This window comes from Hippopotamus amphibius, chromosome 16 (genome assembly GCF_030028045.1).
Source record: "Hippopotamus amphibius kiboko isolate mHipAmp2 chromosome 16, mHipAmp2.hap2, whole genome shotgun sequence".
Classification (NCBI taxonomy): domain Eukaryota; kingdom Metazoa; phylum Chordata; class Mammalia; order Artiodactyla; family Hippopotamidae; genus Hippopotamus; species Hippopotamus amphibius.
The window spans coordinates 57,836,817-57,853,462 of NC_080201.1; the positions used below are offsets into that span (position 1 = coordinate 57,836,817).

The 16,646-nt window shown below is 50.1% G+C and overlaps 1 protein-coding gene and 1 pseudogene across 5 annotated transcripts; one reads left to right on the forward strand and one right to left on the reverse strand.

The window, feature by feature from the left end:
* The first annotated feature begins 3,530 nt into the window (after positions 1–3,530).
* Positions 3,531–4,592, forward strand: LOC130838134 (eukaryotic translation initiation factor 4B-like; annotated as a pseudogene).
* A 1,329-nt stretch (positions 4,593–5,921) lies between these two features.
* MAMSTR (MEF2 activating motif and SAP domain containing transcriptional regulator) lies at positions 5,922–16,296 on the reverse strand. 5 transcript variants are annotated; one of them, XM_057713272.1, is made up of 11 exons: positions 15,846–16,296; positions 15,636–15,719; positions 14,394–14,432; positions 13,611–13,783; positions 13,248–13,432; positions 12,815–12,917; positions 12,416–12,610; positions 11,916–12,131; positions 11,783–11,837; positions 8,436–11,616; positions 5,922–6,212 (listed from the first exon to the last, which is right to left on the reverse strand). In XM_057713272.1, the coding sequence occupies exons 2-10, from the start codon at positions 15,691–15,693 to the stop codon at positions 11,333–11,335; spliced, it is 1,308 nt and encodes a 435-aa protein (XP_057569255.1). In that variant the 5' UTR covers positions 15,694–15,719; positions 15,846–16,296; the 3' UTR covers positions 5,922–6,212; positions 8,436–11,332. The 5 variants fall into 5 exon arrangements, with proteins under 5 accessions (XP_057569255.1, XP_057569256.1, XP_057569257.1 ...); XM_057713273.1 differs by lacking the exon at positions 12,416–12,610; XM_057713274.1 differs by lacking the exon at positions 8,436–11,616.
* Between the last annotated feature and the right edge of the window lie 350 nt (positions 16,297–16,646).

Below are 16,646 nucleotides of genomic sequence, written 5' to 3' on the forward strand. Positions count from 1 at the left end.
AGACATCAACACAATTCAGTGGAGGAATGAGCTTTTCAATAAATGGAAGCAATCCTATATCCATGCAGAAAAAGTAAGACTTGACCCCTACCTCACGCCATACACAAATGTTAATTCAAGATGGATCACATACCAGAAGGTGAAAGCTGAAAACATAAAGCTTCTAGAATAAAACACGGAAGAAAAGCTCATGACCTTTAGGTGGGCAAAGTTTTCTTAACTAAGACACACAAAAAAACAGTAACCGTAAAAAACAAACAAACAAAAAACCTGACATATTGGACTTCATTAAAATGAAGAAGTCATCAATTCATTAAAAGACTCCTTTTGGACTTCCTGGTGGTCCAGTAGTTAAGACTCTGTGCTTCCACTACAGGGGGCTTGGATTTGATTTATGATCCGGGAGGTTCCGCCTGCCACGAGGTGTGGCCAAAAAAAAAAAGCTAAAGGGGGAAAAATAAGACACTTTTCATGTTTGCACTATTTACATTTCACAAGGTTCATATGCAGAACATACAAAGAGTGCCTGTAATTCAATAAAAGACAAATACTTCATTAGAAAACATGGGCAAAAAAAATTGAACAGATGGTTTGAAAATAATGAGAAACAAATGTCAATTAGCACATGAAGATGTGTGTTCATTTTCAGGTTGCTTATTTTCCTCCCCCCTCAGTCACTGTCCCGAGGTCTACCCCCAACTGCTTCTTTTTACATCTCACTCTCTCTACCCCATAGCCTAGGGAAGGGGGTGATTTCTCAGGTCACTTTATTTTATTTTATTTTATTATTTTTTAAAATTTATTTTATTTTTATTTATTGGCTGTGTCGGGTCTTCGTTACTGCACGCGGACTTTCTCTACTTCTGGCGAGCAGGAGCTACTCTTTGTTGTGGTGCAAAGGCTTCTCAGTGTGGTGGCTTCTGTCATTGTGGTGTGGAGATCTCATCCACACGAACAAACCTGAGTGTGAGTGGCACGGCAGAATTAAGAAAATTCACACAAGAGTGTAGGAAAGCATGGGGTCAGGGGACTCAAGACCAAGCCAGTCAAGAGTCCTGAGCTTTGAGTCCCATAGCGTATTTATTGAGAAAAAGCATTCTAGCACTCTAGATTATAAATCACATAATGGACATCATGAGGTATATGCTTCAAATAGAGAAGAAAGCAGAACACCTTGTTTTTTATGACTACTAGGGGAGATAGTTTACCTTTAACTCGGAGCTGGAGTCTGGAGGCATCAGGCTATATGACTGCTTTATCTCAATCAGTTTTCCTTGAGACTAGTTCTACTTTCAAAACTGCCTGCAGGTACAGCCACTATGGAAAACAATTTGGAGGTTCCTTAAAAAACTACAAATAGAACTACCATATGATCCAGTCATCCCACTCCTGGGCATATACCCAAAGAAAACCATAATCCCAAAAGAAACTTGTACCATAATGTTTATTGCAGCACTCTTTACAATAGCCAGGACATGGAAGCAACCTAAATGCCCATCAACAAATGAATGGATACAGAAGATGTGGCATATATATACAATGGAATATTACTCAGCTATAAAAAGGGATGAGATGGAGCTATATGTAATGAGGTGGATAGAACTACAGTCTGTCATACAGAGTGAAGTAAGTCAGAAAGAGAAGGACAAATATTGTATGCTAACTCACATATACGGAATCTAAAAATGGTACTGATGAACTCAGTGACAAGAACAAGGAAGCAGATACAGAGAATGGACTGGAGAACTCGAGGTATGGGAGGGGGCGGGGGGTGAAGGGGAAACTGAGAAGAAGTGAGAGAGTAGCACAGACATATATATACTACCAACTGTAAAATAGTCAGTGGGAAGTTGTTGTATAACAAAGGGAGTCCAACTCGAGGATGAAAGATGCCTTAGAGGACTGGGGCAGGGAGGGTGGGGGGGACTCGAGGGGGGGGCGTCAAGGAAGGGAGGGAATATGGGGATATGTGTATAAAAACAGTTGATTGAACCTGGTGTACCCCCCCAAAAAAAAAAATTAAAAAAAAAAAAACTGCCTGCAGCCATGTAGCTGGTCATGCGCTCTCAGGATTGTTACTCCAAGTCAATGTCCTCTGTGTCCTCTGTGGTTCTCTACATTGTGGATCATGGGCTTTAGGCAAGCAGGCTTCAGTAGTTGTGGCACATGGGCTCATTAGTTGTGGTTCGCAAGCTCAGTGGTTGTGGCACACAGGCTTAGTTGCTCCATGGCATGTGGGATCTTCCCAGACCAGGGATCAAACCCCTGACCCCTGCATTGGCAGGCAGATTCTTAACCTCTGTGCTACCAGGGAAGCCCCTCAGGTCACTTTAGATCCTGGAAGCTAACTGTGTGTGGTGGGATATTAGGATAGGAGGTATTTTTCGTAGGTTGTTTCCTCACTACTGCATCTTCTATCATTACCTAGGGAATTATTTTGACACCGCAACTCTACATTTCTGCTTTTTAAGCCACTCAGTTTGGAGTACTTTGCTACAGCAACCCTAAGAAACTAATACAGTACCTAAGAAAGTGGGGAGGGGAGAGGGTTGTTTCTGGTGGTTTTATGGAGTTTCTTCAGTTAACCAAGCTTCAGTAAAAGGCTGGCTGTGCCCTGTTAGTTCATTTTAATTTAATTAATTATGTTCATGGTCATGGGGTATTGCTTCCAAGAATTAGCGTTCCCTAGGTTTTTATCCATGGCCCTTTGTTCTCCCTGGTGATTTCATGGTTTCACATGCTGTATTTTGATGACTCTCACATTTTTATTTTGGGGCCAGAAACATGCCTTTAGACCAAAAGTTTAATAATGGAATAACTTTAAAAATTCCAAAAGTAGAGAGTGCTGATGAGGGCAGGCTCTACCAGATGTTAAAAACTAATGTTTAAAGTTATTCTATTATTAAACCTCAATAAATAAAACAGTGTGATCCCAGTGCATGGAAAACAGATGAAAGGAACTGCCTGGAAAGGTCAGTAATGGACAGAAATCCATTTGGGAATTGAATATATGTTGAGGGTAGCATTACAAATTAATGATTGAAAAATGGATTCTTAACAACGTTGAGCCATCTGGGGGAAAAAAGCAAGCTCTTAAAAAGAAAACTAACAGAAATTTAAATTTTTAAAATTAAGTTATAAAATGTAAAAAGATCGTGTGTCATGTTTTTGTTCAAATATGGGATCGTACAGACTTTGGTAGCTTGCTGTTCTTTTTACATCTGCTATGCGTAGTAAACATCTTTCCAGTCCCTTTGGTAGTTGCAAAAAGATTCTATTGTATTCATCAAATACAGCACCTCCATACTCCAACTGAAAGTTTTTAGGGTGTTCAGTTATTTTTTGCTTTTGCAAATAATGCTGGGGAGAATATCTTGTTATTTGCCATTTTTGGCTGTAGTGTGGAAAATATGTATGCATACTAATATTTCTTTTTAAGGATATATAATTAGAATTGAAATTTCTGGGTCATGGAGTGTGCATTTAAAATCAGTTATGCTGCCTTTTGCATTCTTTCTCCCTCTCCCAACATGGCGCCCTCATCAAAAAAGAAGAATAAGAAGGGGAAGACTATCTTTATAACAGACTTTCTGGCTGAGGATGGACGGACTGGTGGAGGAAGCACCCATGTCCCCAAACCAGTCAGCTGGGCTGATGAAGCAGATGACCTAGAAGGAGATGTTTCAACCACTTGGCATAGTAATGGCACGTATAGGGCACCTCCAATTGACCGTTCTATCCTGCCCCACTGCTCCATGGCTTCTTGGGAACCCAACATCAACCGGAGCCATCTCCCCAAATCACCACCCTACACCGCTTTTCTAGGGTGTGACAGAAGACTCCATTAAGGAATTCTTTAGAGGACTAAATAGCAGGGTAGTGTGTTTGCCATGTGAATCCTGCAATCCTGGGAGGTCGAAAGGTTTTGGTTACGCTGAGTTTGAGGACCTGGATTCCTTGCTTAGTGCGCTGAGCCTCAATGAAGAGTCTCTGCACTGGAGAATTCGAATTGACGTTGCTGACCAAGCACAGGACAAAGACAGGGATGATCGTTCTTTTGGCCGAGATAGCAGTCGGGATTCTGACAAAACAATACAGACTAGAGGGCCCGTCCTGCTACAGACAGCTTTGATGACTACCCACCTCGAAGAGGTGATGATAGCTTTGGAGACAAGTATCAAGATGGTTATGATTCAGACTCCTGTCATGATGGGTATCGGGACAGTTACCGTGATTTTCCACGCAGGGACATGAATCGATATAGGGGCCGAGATCGCTATGATGACCGAGGCAGCAGAGACTATGATAGAGGCTACGATTCTAGGATAGGCAGTGGCAGAAGAGCATTCGGTAGTTGGTACCATAGAGATGACGACTACCGAGGAGGCGGGGACTGCTATGAAGACAGATATGACGGACGAGATGACCGGTCATGGAGCTCCAGAGATGATTACTTCCGGGACGATTATAGGCGTGATGATAGAGGTCCCCCCCCCCCCCCGCAAAGACCCAAACTGAACCTAAAGCCTCAGAGTACTCCTAAGGAAGATGATTCCTCTGCTAGCACCTCCCAGTCCAGTCCAGGAGCTTAGCCTCTCTCCCCCCACTGCAGTTAATGGTGACTCTCACTTTTGTTGGCATGTTTCTATCTTTCTCTATCCTTTTACCATCTCTGGATGTGTCTGTAAACACAATCATTTTGTTCTGCTTGGTCTTTATTTCCCAGTTTTAGAGAAATATGATTTATATACAATAATACTCACCCACTTGATAGCAGCATTATACACAATAGCCAAAAAGGGGAAACAACCCAAATGTCCATCAACTGCTGAAGGGATGAATAAAATATGGTGGACCCATGAAATGGCATATTATTCAGCCATTAGAAGTGAAATACTGTAACTGAAAGTGGGGGTCCGGCTGCTCACCACTTAAAAGCTAATAAAGAGGCAAAGTTGCTGGAAAGGAAAGTTTGTTTGGTTTATTTTGGATACTGGCAGCCAGGAGTGGGGGCCAGAATTCTGTTTGAAGGCTGACCCCTCCTCCTCGACAATCAGTGGGCAAGAGCTTTTATAGACAGAGGGAGAGGGCTACAGGCAGAAACAGCACCGTCTGCTCTGACAGTCATCTTGAAATTGGTCATTGGTGGTCTGACCAGCATCATCTTGATTGTTTTAAGTACAGTTAACCTTCAGTTCCAGGGTCGACTTGTTCCCATTTCCTTGAGGCCAGTTCTCAGAATTGTGGCAGCTTATGTCATGGCTACAGTCTGGTCATTATGTAGTTAACTTCTTCCACCTGGTGGGGATTTCAATATCTACAAGACAGCTCACAGGACATTGCTCAGAATATTATCTATAGCCCTTGAAGAGGAACTAAAGGTCTTTGACCTTGCTTAGTGACTAACCTATTATTGTTTTATCCTGTTTGACTGCTTTTTTGCTTCTGCATCATCTCACTTCTCTGATTAAATTTGTTCTTTGACTAAAGTTTTTCCACAGACAAAATGCAGGTGGAGGACATGGGAGGAAGGACCGTAGGGTCCTGCTCCATTTTGATACTGTACATGCTAAAACATGGGTGAACCTTGGAAACATTATGCTGAGTGAAAGAAGCTGAACACAATGGACCACATATGATTCCATTCATATGAAATGTCCAGAACGGGCAAATCCACAGAGACAAAAAGTAGGTTAGTGGTTGCCTAGTGGGAGGAGGAGAGGTTTGGGAGGAAATGGGCAGTGACTGCTAATGGGTATGGGGTTTCTTTTCGTGGTGATGAAAATATTCTGATATTGATTGTGCTGCTGGATGGGCAACTCTGTGAATATACTAAAAGCAACCACCAATCTGCTTCTGTTACTGAACCAAGTTTGGGTCTGACTGCCCGCTTGCAGTAAAGACAGTCTACTGACACTGGGTCATGGTAAAGGAAAGTGCAGTGTTTATTGCAGGATGCCAAGCAAGGAGTCCAGGTAGCTAGTGCTTAAAAGACCCAAACTTCCCAATGGCTTTCATGGAAAGATTTTTAAAGATGGGGTGAAGGAGAGGGGTTGTGGGGTGTGTGATCAGCTCTTGGACATTCTCCTGATTGGTTGGTAGTGATGACTGGGAGTCAGCATCATCAACCTTCTGGTTCCAACCAGCCTAGGGTCTTTGTGCTTGTGGGCAGCATACAATTAACTTCTTCCACGTGGTGGGGGTTTGAGTATCTGCAAAACAGTTCAAAGGATATAACTTAGAATATTATCTATAGTCCTTGAGGAGGAACTAAAGGTCCCTGACTTTGTTTAATGGCTAAACTATTATTATTTTGTCTTGCTAGACTGTTTTTCCTTTGCATCTGCATTTCTCACCTCTCTGATAAAATTTATCCTTTGTAACTTGGGGAAGGCCTAGGAGGCTAAAGTTTTTCTACAAACAAGAGGCATGTGGAGGACATGGGGGGGATCTATCCTGGGAAGGCTCCATAGGGTCCTGTTCAGAAGGTTACATAAAGAATCGTTCCATGTTTAGTCTTTTGTTTGACTTCTTTCACTTAGCATCATGTTTCTGAGATTCATTCATATTCTTGCAGGTATCAATCATTCACTGCCGTTTCACCGCTGAGTAGTATTCCACTGTGTGGGTGTCCCACAGGGGGGGCTTATCTGTTCACCATTTGATGGGCATTTGGGTTCTCCCCAGTTTGGAGCTATAATGAATGATGCTGTTATCAACATTTGTGTACAAGTCTTTATGCAAACATATTTTCTCTTCTCTTGGGAAAATAACTAGGAACCAGGTCATCTATGAAGTCAGAGAGGAGAAGCGACTTGTCTAGGGTCCCCAGATAGGGAGGAGCTGGGTTCAAAGTCCGAATGAAGGTTTGGCACTGAAGGACTTTGCCAAGGGAAGGAGAAAGGCTGTCTTCTAGAGAATGAATGTTCACAATTCCCATTTCCCTCTTTTCCTCCCAGTTCAGCTCTCCCTGCCCTGGCTCTGGGGTCATCACCAGGCTGCCTGAGGTCTGGAAGTCCCCATCATTCACCATCAGGGAGAAACAAGATTTGAGAGGAAGAAGAGGCAACAATGGACGGACTGAAAATGAGAAAGCTGGTCAACACCAAGTACAGGGTAACCGTCGTGTACACATGGTGGTTATGTGGGTGGGCCCAGCTATTTGGCAGAGGAGTGGAAGTCAGATCAATCCTGTGGATCAGTGACAACCACTGACACTTAATGAGCACTTACTGCCAGGCATTGTTGTAAGCACTTTACACAGGTTCTCATTTATTCCTCACACTAACCCCACAAGGTACTATTGCCCTTGTTCCCATTATATGGATGAAGAAACTGAGGTACAGAGAGGTTAAATGGCTTTCCCTAGGCCAGGCAGCTAGTGATGGAGAGATAAGTCCACACAAGTGGGTCTGACCCCAGAGATGAGACTCTCAACCATTGTGGCACCTGCCTCTGTCAGTCTACTCCTGGGTGTGTTTCCAAAGAAATTGTCCTACAGGTCCCTAAGGGGCTGTGCTTGATGATGACAATTAGGATAAGGATGAGAATGATGGGGATGAGGAGGATGAGGATGAGGATGAGGACGATGGTCTCAGGTAGTTGGTAGAGTTGGGAGTTGGGGGGGGGGGGTGTTCATCACTGGTGGAGCAGAAATTAAAAATAAGGTGGAGGATGGAATTTCCCTGGTGGTCCAGTGCTTAGGACTTGGCATTTTCAATGCCGAGGGCTCAGGGTCAATCCCTGGTCAGGAAATATGTCTATAAGATAAACTGGTAATTTGGGTATTTTGTCAAATATATTCTTGGTCTTTTTCATGCTTCCAATGAGATCATGGGATGGCAGCATGGAGAGGGGAGGGGGTCCCCATCTGACCTCATCCTCCTGCAGCTCCCCTGCAGCCTTCATTTTCCCCTACCCTCTTGGGAGAGGCCCAGCCTTGCCTCAGGGGCAGGAGAAAGTGGCTGAAATGTCTGGAGAAGGGCTAGGGGACAGGCCGTGGAGAGGGCAGGACCCAAAGCCGTCCCTCACTCTCTGGAGTCAAACCTGCACACTCCACCCAATCCTGGGTCTGTTTTTCAAATCTCCATCTTTCAGAGAATTCTTTAGCCACCCCTAGCCCTGACTCTGAGACTGCACACAGGGCCCACAGGCTCTCAGCCCAAGGTCGCCCTCCTCTGGACACAGGAGAGATGGGGACAGAGTGAAGAGGATACAGAGGCAGGCAGAGATGGGAACAGACTGATATGGAGATATAGGCATGGAAGTGTCAGAAGGGAAACAGAGACAAAGGGGGACCTGCCAGACCCCTTCTGATCTTTCCAGGACTGCCTGCATGCTTTTCCCTCTAATTTTCATCCTGACGTGAAGGGTCCTGCAAGACCCAGCTACCACCCACCTCTCCAGCCCCAAATTCTGCCATAGCACAGACACACCTTTTATCCCAGGAACCCTGATCTCACAAGGTTCTCCAGGTGGCAGCGTCCTTCACATCTTCAAGTCTTCACATGTTCTTCTCCCTCTGTAAGGATGCTGTCTTCCAAGGGGTTCCTCTGACCAGCTCCTCCTCATCCTTTGACTCTTAGCAAAAATGTTTTCTTTGTCCCACCACCCTGTCCCATTCCCCTGCAGCTTCTGGTTATTTTCTAGGAGTCATACCCCTCCTATCCCTTGTACCATTGCCGTGAAAATACTTACTACCCTGCACTGGGACTCTCTCTTTGCAAATGCCTGAGCTTCATCAGAGCACAGATTGAGGCTCTTCGATTTTTCAGCCCTGAGGGCACAGGCTGTGGATTTATTAATCTGATTTAAAACCCTACTCCAACACCTCCTGACTGTGTGACACTGGGCAGGTCATTCCCCTTCTCTGATCTTCATTTCCTCTAGAAAGGGAGGATGACAAATTCTACATGATTGGTTTGGAAGACACTGAAGATTCCCTTTGCCTCATAGCAACAAGCATTCACTCCCTTCCATTTTCATCTTGGATCTTCAGTGTTCACCAGAGTTTACACACTTCACGGCAGTAGAATTGTTGATCAGCAGCTAATAATGGTGATTAATATTTATCACATGCCACATGCCACAGTCCAGGTCTGGTTCACGGACAGTCTCAGTGAACTCTCTCAGCCACATGGGCTTTAGGTACAGATGAGGAAACTGGCATGACAGCAAGCCAGGGGAAGTCTTGGCTCTAGGTCCTGTAACACATAGCTAATCCACTGTACATTCCTACCTGTTGTGGACACTGTTGGTGGCCTGCCCAGGTCCCCTCAGATTCCTCTTACCAGTTCTGTGCACCCAATACCCAGCTTCTGCATGCTTTATGCATTAATCACATCTTTTTATTTTCTGTATTTCTGGTGCTTTGACATCTGAGGCCTTGATGACATTGAAGGGACTGTCCCTCCCAGGGCTAGCCAATTCCTAGAGGTAATAAAGGACTCACACGTAAGCATGCCTTTGGCATGCAAACCAGCCAACTCAGAGCCCATGCCCCCAACCACTTCCTTTATGGTGTTCTATACTTCAGGCCACTATTCATCTGCCTAATCCACACCCCACCTCCCCACCCCCACCCCCAGGCTAAGTTCCAGGCAACTGGGGACAACCCATACACCCTAAAGCCTGCTGAAATTATGTAAACTTGACAATCCTAAGCTTACCCTGCCTCATCTGTTCCTTCCAGAGGAAACCACAATAAAGACTCTTTTCCTAGTTTCTCATCTTCCCCTCTAACTCCTGACTGACCCTGGTGCTCCCCCATATAACCCTGCATGGCTTGGCATGCCCCCTTCCTTTGGGATCTATGAAAGTAGCAAACTGTCTTTTCAATGGCAATTGTCTCTGGATCTATTGGCCTCACCATACCTGAATGATAATAAACCTATATTTTAAAACACTTTGCTGCTAAGGGCTTACCCTGCAACCTTGCTCCCAGGACTGCCCTTGGGTTTGAGGTGCCTGAAAATTTATATTCTGCCCCCTTCTCATGATCTGTGGCCCATGACTGCCTAGAGGGGTGTAGTGGCAGGTCTTCAAAGACAGTGCGCAATGACCATGCCCCCAGTACTCACACATTTGTGTAGTCTTCTTCCATATTTAGCCCTGGCTACCCTGACTTGCATTAACTAATAGAATGTGGTGGAAGTGATGTTATGCCAGTTCCAAGCTTATTCTTTAAGAGACTAGAAGTTTCTGCTTCCTCCCCTAGGAATGCTCACTTTGGGGAGCCCTGAGCTACCATGTAAGGGGTCCAGCTACCTGCTGGAGAAAGAAACTACATGGGAGAGGGAGAGCACTGATACCACACGGAGAATGAGAGAAGTCCAGATATCCCACAGCCCAGTAGGGTCAAGCCTACTAGTCATCCCTGCCAAGGTGCCAGATGCAACTGAGTGAGCCATCTTGGATGTTCCAGCCCAGCTGGGCCCTAAGATGACTGCAGCTTTAGTTGACATCATATGGTGCCGAAGAACTGCCTTACTGAGCCCAGTCAACCCACAGAATTGTGAACAATCATAGACAGTTGTTAAGACTCTAAATTTTGGGGTGGTTTGTTATTCAGCAATAATAAACCCAAACAGGGATCTTCCTTTGCAGCAAAGTCTCAGTTCCCTTTGCCTCCAGGTGGAAAAGACTCTGCAACTTAATTTATCCTCTAGAGCTCCCCACAGGATCAGGCTGAGGGTGGGACTTCACGTGAAGTCACACTCTTGCTGGTTTTCTTCCCCATCACTGTCCTGTTTCATCTATTCCTTCATTGGTTTCTCCTGGGAGCATTTCTTTACTAAATCATGGATACACGAATCTGGTCTCAGACACTGCTTCCAAGAGAATCTGACCTCATATATGACACATCTGATTTTTCTCATCTCCAACCAGAAGCCAAGGGTCTAGCAAACTACTCTCTCTCGCTCCACTCTTCCCTGCCCCTCTCCTGCATCAAAAAAGTATAGACCACCTTCTAGACCCCAGCAACAGGCAGTCATCTAGTAGGTGGGATAGGGCGATGAAGGTGGGAACAAAAAAATCCATGAGGTCTCTGAAGAAAGCAGCAAGCAGCTTGTTTGCCGCGGTCAGCAGCAAATGAAACCTCTTTGCCCCCAACCACACAATGATGGAGGGGATCATATGGAGGTCAGGCAGAAGTCAGGAGGTTGGCATGTCAGCAGCAGTGCAGGGGCCGGGGGGGGGATGAGAGTTGTCTCTGATTTTGTGTTTGTGGTGGGAGGGGCTCTGCTGGTTGTTCCAACCCTCCCTCAGGCAGTCTATCCCTGTGACATCTCCATCCCTACCAGTTCACAGTCCCTGGAAACCCCAAAATCCATCACCATGGATCCTCCAGCAGGTCCCACAGCCTGGTGCCACTGGAATCAGATAAGTCAGCAGAGAAAATGCTGGGGGCTGGGGGGCCACAGCCCAGCGGGGGACCCCCACTCAGAGCCTCCAGCCAATCCAAGGAGTCCGTGGGGTCCCTGGGGGAGGGGGACAGGGTGTTCGTGGGGGATGGAAGCGAGGAAGAGAAGACAGATGAGAGGCCTTCAGAGTCCGGGGAGGGGGACAGCACATCAAAGGAGCCGGGGAAGTCCAGGGGGATGGGGGGCAGCGGGTCTGCAGGGAAAGGAATGAAGTGTGAGCTTAGGAAGGCAGGGATCCGGACCCCAGCTCCCAATTCGTCCTTTTCAGGAGTCTAGGGCCCCAGCCCACTCCTCTTTAGGACCCAGGAGCCCAGAACCTTGGCTCCCCTTTCCCCCAAATCTAGGAGTTCGGCTCTTACCCTCAGGCTCCACCTGATCCTCCAGGATGTCATCGATGCCCCGGTTCGGAAGCAACTGCGGACGGGCAAAACTGACGTGAACCTGGGACTCCAGTCTGATCCTGACTGAGACCCTTGGCCCGCTCTCTCTCACCTGCGCTCTGCGGATCGCTTCCTGCAGCTCCTCCTCCAGTGTCAGGGCTGTCGAGGCTGGAGCTGAGGAAGGGATCGGCACTGAAGCTGGAGTCTGAGCCGTCGTTGCAGTCGGAGCCGGAGCAGGAGCCAGAGCCGGAGGAGGAGCCAAAGCCGTCTCAAGGGTTTCCGCGGCACGTGAAGCAGGCAGTGAGTGAGATGTTGGACACTGCTTGAACTAGAACCGCGAAGAGGGCGAGTTCCTGTAAGCCGCGCCCACTGGGAACATCCCCACCCACTCGCAAACTTTGGCTCCACCCACTGGTCTCTGCTGGGGCCTCCACCCAGCGATCCTTCCCTTTGCCTCGCCCCCTATTCTTTCATTGGCTTCCCATCCCTCAAGATCCTCCCCCTTTGCTCTTCACCACGCCTCCCACTTTATGGTCTATTATTTTCTCGACTTCCCACCCGGTCCCGCTTTGTCTTCTCTCCATTGGTCCAAGCGCGTAGCCCCGCCCTCACCGAGCCCGGCCTCCGGGCGGCTCCCAAAGCCTTGGGCCGGAAGCGAGGCCAGGGAGCACCCACGGCACCGTCCTCCCGCTGCGGCTTCTGCCGCTCGCGGGGCGGGGCGCCGCCGCGCATGCGCTCCAGGAGCATCGACTTGGTCCCCGACACCGGGAGGCCCCGCAGGCGCAGCTGCTGCCGGAGCTCTGAGACCTAGGGTGGGAGGCGAGGAGAGGCCGTGCTAGGTGGGCTCCGGGGCGCAGGTGGGGGGGCCTGAGCTGGACATTTGGAAACCGAGAGAGGAGGGCCTGGGGACCCTAGGTCTTGGATATCCAATAGAGCAGAGTCTGTAGGGTTAGATTTTGGGTCCCCACTGAGGGAGGGGGGCCGGCCTGGGAAGTTACTCCCCAAACTCACCGTCAGCTCCTCCAGTTTGAGGGTCTGAAGTTCCAACTTGTGTGGCGGGGACGAGGGGCTGGGGACTCCTACTGGGGAGGGAGTGAGGCGAGTGGGCTTCATCCTGGCGATAGTTGTGAGGGGGGAACCGATGTTAAAAGGTGCAGAGAGAGAAAAGGCATTCTGGAGTCCTCAAATACAGGGGCTCATGAAGGTGCAGGAAAGTAAGGGACCTGAGTTCTGAAGCTCCGAGGGAGCAAACACTGGAGGCTAGTTGCGATGCATGGGAGAATAGGAACGGGGCGGGTGGGGGTGGGGGGCTCAGACTCTCCAGTGGAAGGTCAGGATTCCTGGGAACTGAAGGAAGACGGGCTGGGGACCTGGACCCTTGAGTCCTGGGGGAGGAGAGAGCTGGGGGCCTGAACTTCCTGGAGAACAAAAACGGGGGTCATACCTAGGAGGTGGCTGCTGTGAGTTTGTCCCTTCCCACGGAGGTGGTCCAGGGCGACCCAGGGCCGACCCTTCAGCCCCAGGGTCTGCCCTGGACCTTTGTCTCGGCTCTGGGGGCATGTACTGGTGGTATGTCAAATTCCCCTTGAGCTTGGGCTCCCTCCAGTGTTGGGAGATCTTGGGAGACTCCTGAAAAACCAGGTATGATGTCATATGCTTCTGCTCTGTTCCCACTTTCCTGCCCCAGAGCCCCATGCAGAGTATGGGGGTCCAGTTGTCACCATCAGAGAGGACCAAAATGGGCAGCAGCAAGGAGGACCAAGACTAGACTCTCAGAGGGATTCCCTTCACTCTGGTGGAGACTCACCTTCAGGGACCTCCAGGGGCAGTGTTTTGGCTCAGGGAGAAGGACTCCAGGGCTGAAGAGGAAAGGGGCCCGGGCCGAGGGTGAGGCTGGGGCTGGAGCCAGAGCCGAGTCTGTGGCCGAGATCCACGGATCTGGATCCGAGACTGGAGAGGTGGCGAAGGACCCTGAGAGGCCTGCAGGCAGCAAGCCAGGCAGGGAGAAACAAGGCTGTGTAGGAAGGAAGGCCCTGGAGGCCCCAGCCCCAGGGTGCAAGAGGACAGACCCACCCGGGGAGTGAAACCAAGTGGTGGAAGCTGAATGCCTGGACTCCTGGACCTAAGGGCAGAAGTGCTAGGGACCCAGACTTTTACATTCCCAAGAAAGGCAGGAATCTCATCCGCAGTCACCAAGGGGTGTGATAGCTGAGCATCACAGATTTCTGGGGTTTTGCTAGGACAGCAGTGGGGCCAGCACTCCTGGTTCTTGGGGAGAGAGAGAAGCTGAAAGCCGCATCCTGAGATCTGTATGTGTGCCAAGTGTGGAGTCTGGGATGCCTGCCTTCTCCAAACAAACAGGATCTGGATTCACGCATTTCATTGGAGTGGGAAAAGCCCAAGAGCAGGAAGAGAAGCTCCTAGGGGTGGGGCAGCCAGGGTTCTGGGGAAGGACAGGATGGGATCACAATGTACCCTGGGGCATAGGGACTGAGGCTTGGGAACCAAAGCAGGATGTGTGGCATCTGCACTCCAGGCTGCCCCAGGGGAGTGGGGCCAGCATCCCCTCCCTTTCAGGGCCCACACTTACTTGGGTCCTGATACCGTCTGTGGATCCGAAGCTGGAGGACTGCGGAGGGAGGTGGGAGGAGAAAGGCGGGAAGGGAGTGTCCAAGAGCCTGGCCTGGCAGGCTGGTGGGAGCTGCAGTTGTTGGCGGGGACACGTGTGCCCAGCCCCCTTACACACCCCGTGCAGGCGGGTGGGCGGGCAGCCTGCTCCCTTCCCAGGCCTCCTGCCTGTTCCCTGCCAGCACAGCGCTGAAAGCCAGAGCCATTCTGGGGCCAGGAGCCAGCCAGTGTGCAGGCAGGAGGCAGCCGCGCCCCCCCTCCCCCCCCCTCCCTGCTCCCTCCAGCCCGCACCTGACCTCCTTGTGAGCCAATGCCCACCCCATCCTCCACCCAATCACCATCTTAGCGTTTGTACCTCGCCTCCTTTTATCTGTGCACCCTGCTTTGCACACGCCCACTCCCTTCTGTACTACCTCTGGGCCTCCCCTCAGTCACCCTCTTTGCACACCGAACTTTAAACATGCATTTCCCTGGGCTATATTTTTGCACCTACACCACTTTTGTGCACTGGTACCCTTTGCGACTCTTCATCCCAGGCTCAGTCTTGGCACACCCCAGCTACGTTAACCCACTTATTTGCCCATTCAGGATTTGGCCCCCAGTTTTGGAGCAGGGATCTCTCTTTGCACATTTCTTTGTACACGTGCACTTTTTTGCACACTCCTTACTCTTTGCTTACTGGTGTCTTTGCACCCACCCAACCACAGAAGCAGACTCATTTGCATGGTAAAGTACGCTCTGTCTACTCAGGACTTGACCTCCAGGTGTACCCACTTGCACGCTTGTCATGCACTGGGGCCTGAAATGCAACCTTTGACGCTTTCAAGGCTCCAGAGCTCATTGTCCCCTTGCCCTCAGTTCCACACTGGGCGCTTCTCCGATTTGCACGTGTCAATCAATGTATGCCGCTGTTCCTTTGCAGTACCTGGTCCTCTGCACAGCCACCCGTAGCCGCCCATTCCCCACCATTCACATGAGCATTGCACCAGCCATTTACACAGTCATTATCAACCACAACTCCACCCCTTTGCTGAGGCCTCCTATACACACAAATAATCCTTTGCACAGAAAACACATGCCACTTGGGTGTCACTGCCCCCCTCCCACTTCATCCGTCACCCGGCCATGCACACTCCCAGAGTTAGAGTATATTTCCAGGACCCGGAGGATCCCTTCCCTAGGTGCACAGAGAAAAGCTTCTCACCAGATCGGAACTTGGAGCGAATGATTTGGGAGCGCTGGGAGGAAGCCGCCAGGGTCATTGCCAAGGCTGGGCTGGGGACCTGGACTGGGGGGGGAGAGCAGGGCCCCCACAGGAGGCAGGGTCAGCTTGGAGGTCAGGTGTCCCCTGCCTGTGAACACAGCAGGGAAATGGCCTGAGGAACTTAGAGATGGGAGCGGCCTCGGGCCATACCTTCTGGATCCTGGGGGAGGAGGGGGCTGGGAGCCCAGACTCCTAGTTGTAAGGGAGGACGTGGAGAGGGCCCCAACGCCTGGAGCCTGGGGGAGGAAGGACCAGAGAGCTGGGACTCCTGGGTCCTAAGAAGGAGGGCACTGGTGGCCGGGACCCCGGATCTGTGAAAGGAGAGGGAGGGAAAGGGGGTGAAGGGCCGGAACTCAATACTCTAACGGGCCTAGAATGCAGCAGCCTTGATCAAGAGGGGCAAGGGGACCCGATAGGTCCCTGGGGAGTAGAAGGGCGTGGGTGCGTGTCAGCCACCAGGGTCTGTGGGGAAGGGACTGGGATCAGAGAGGCGACTCAGAAGAGTTAAGGCGAGTTCCCCTCCCACCCCCCAGTCCAGGGGCTTCTCACCAGGTGGGCTCGGCTCAGCTGTGCTCTGGAGCGGGTTGAGTCCCGAGGTCTAGGCTGGAGGCGGCAGGCTCCGCCCTGCCAGCCTGGGACCGCCTCGGACCCCCCGTTTGAGGGCGTGTCGGGAGCGGTGGAGAGGGGCGGGGGAGACAGGAGCCCCTCCTGGCATCCTGAGAAGGGGCGGGAACGCGGACTGGGAGGGCCTGGGGCGGGGCGGACGTCAGGGTTCCCGGCTCGCTCCTCCTCCGCGTCCTGGGGCTGCAGGGTCGGGCGGGGCAGCGGCGGGCGGACTGACAAAAGCAGGTGCCAGGAGAGGGGCTCAGGGTGAGCAGCAGCGGCAGGTGGCCGTGCCCCGGCCCTGCAGGCAGGTGCCACCTGTCGCTTACATTTTCCCTGACGCAGCAG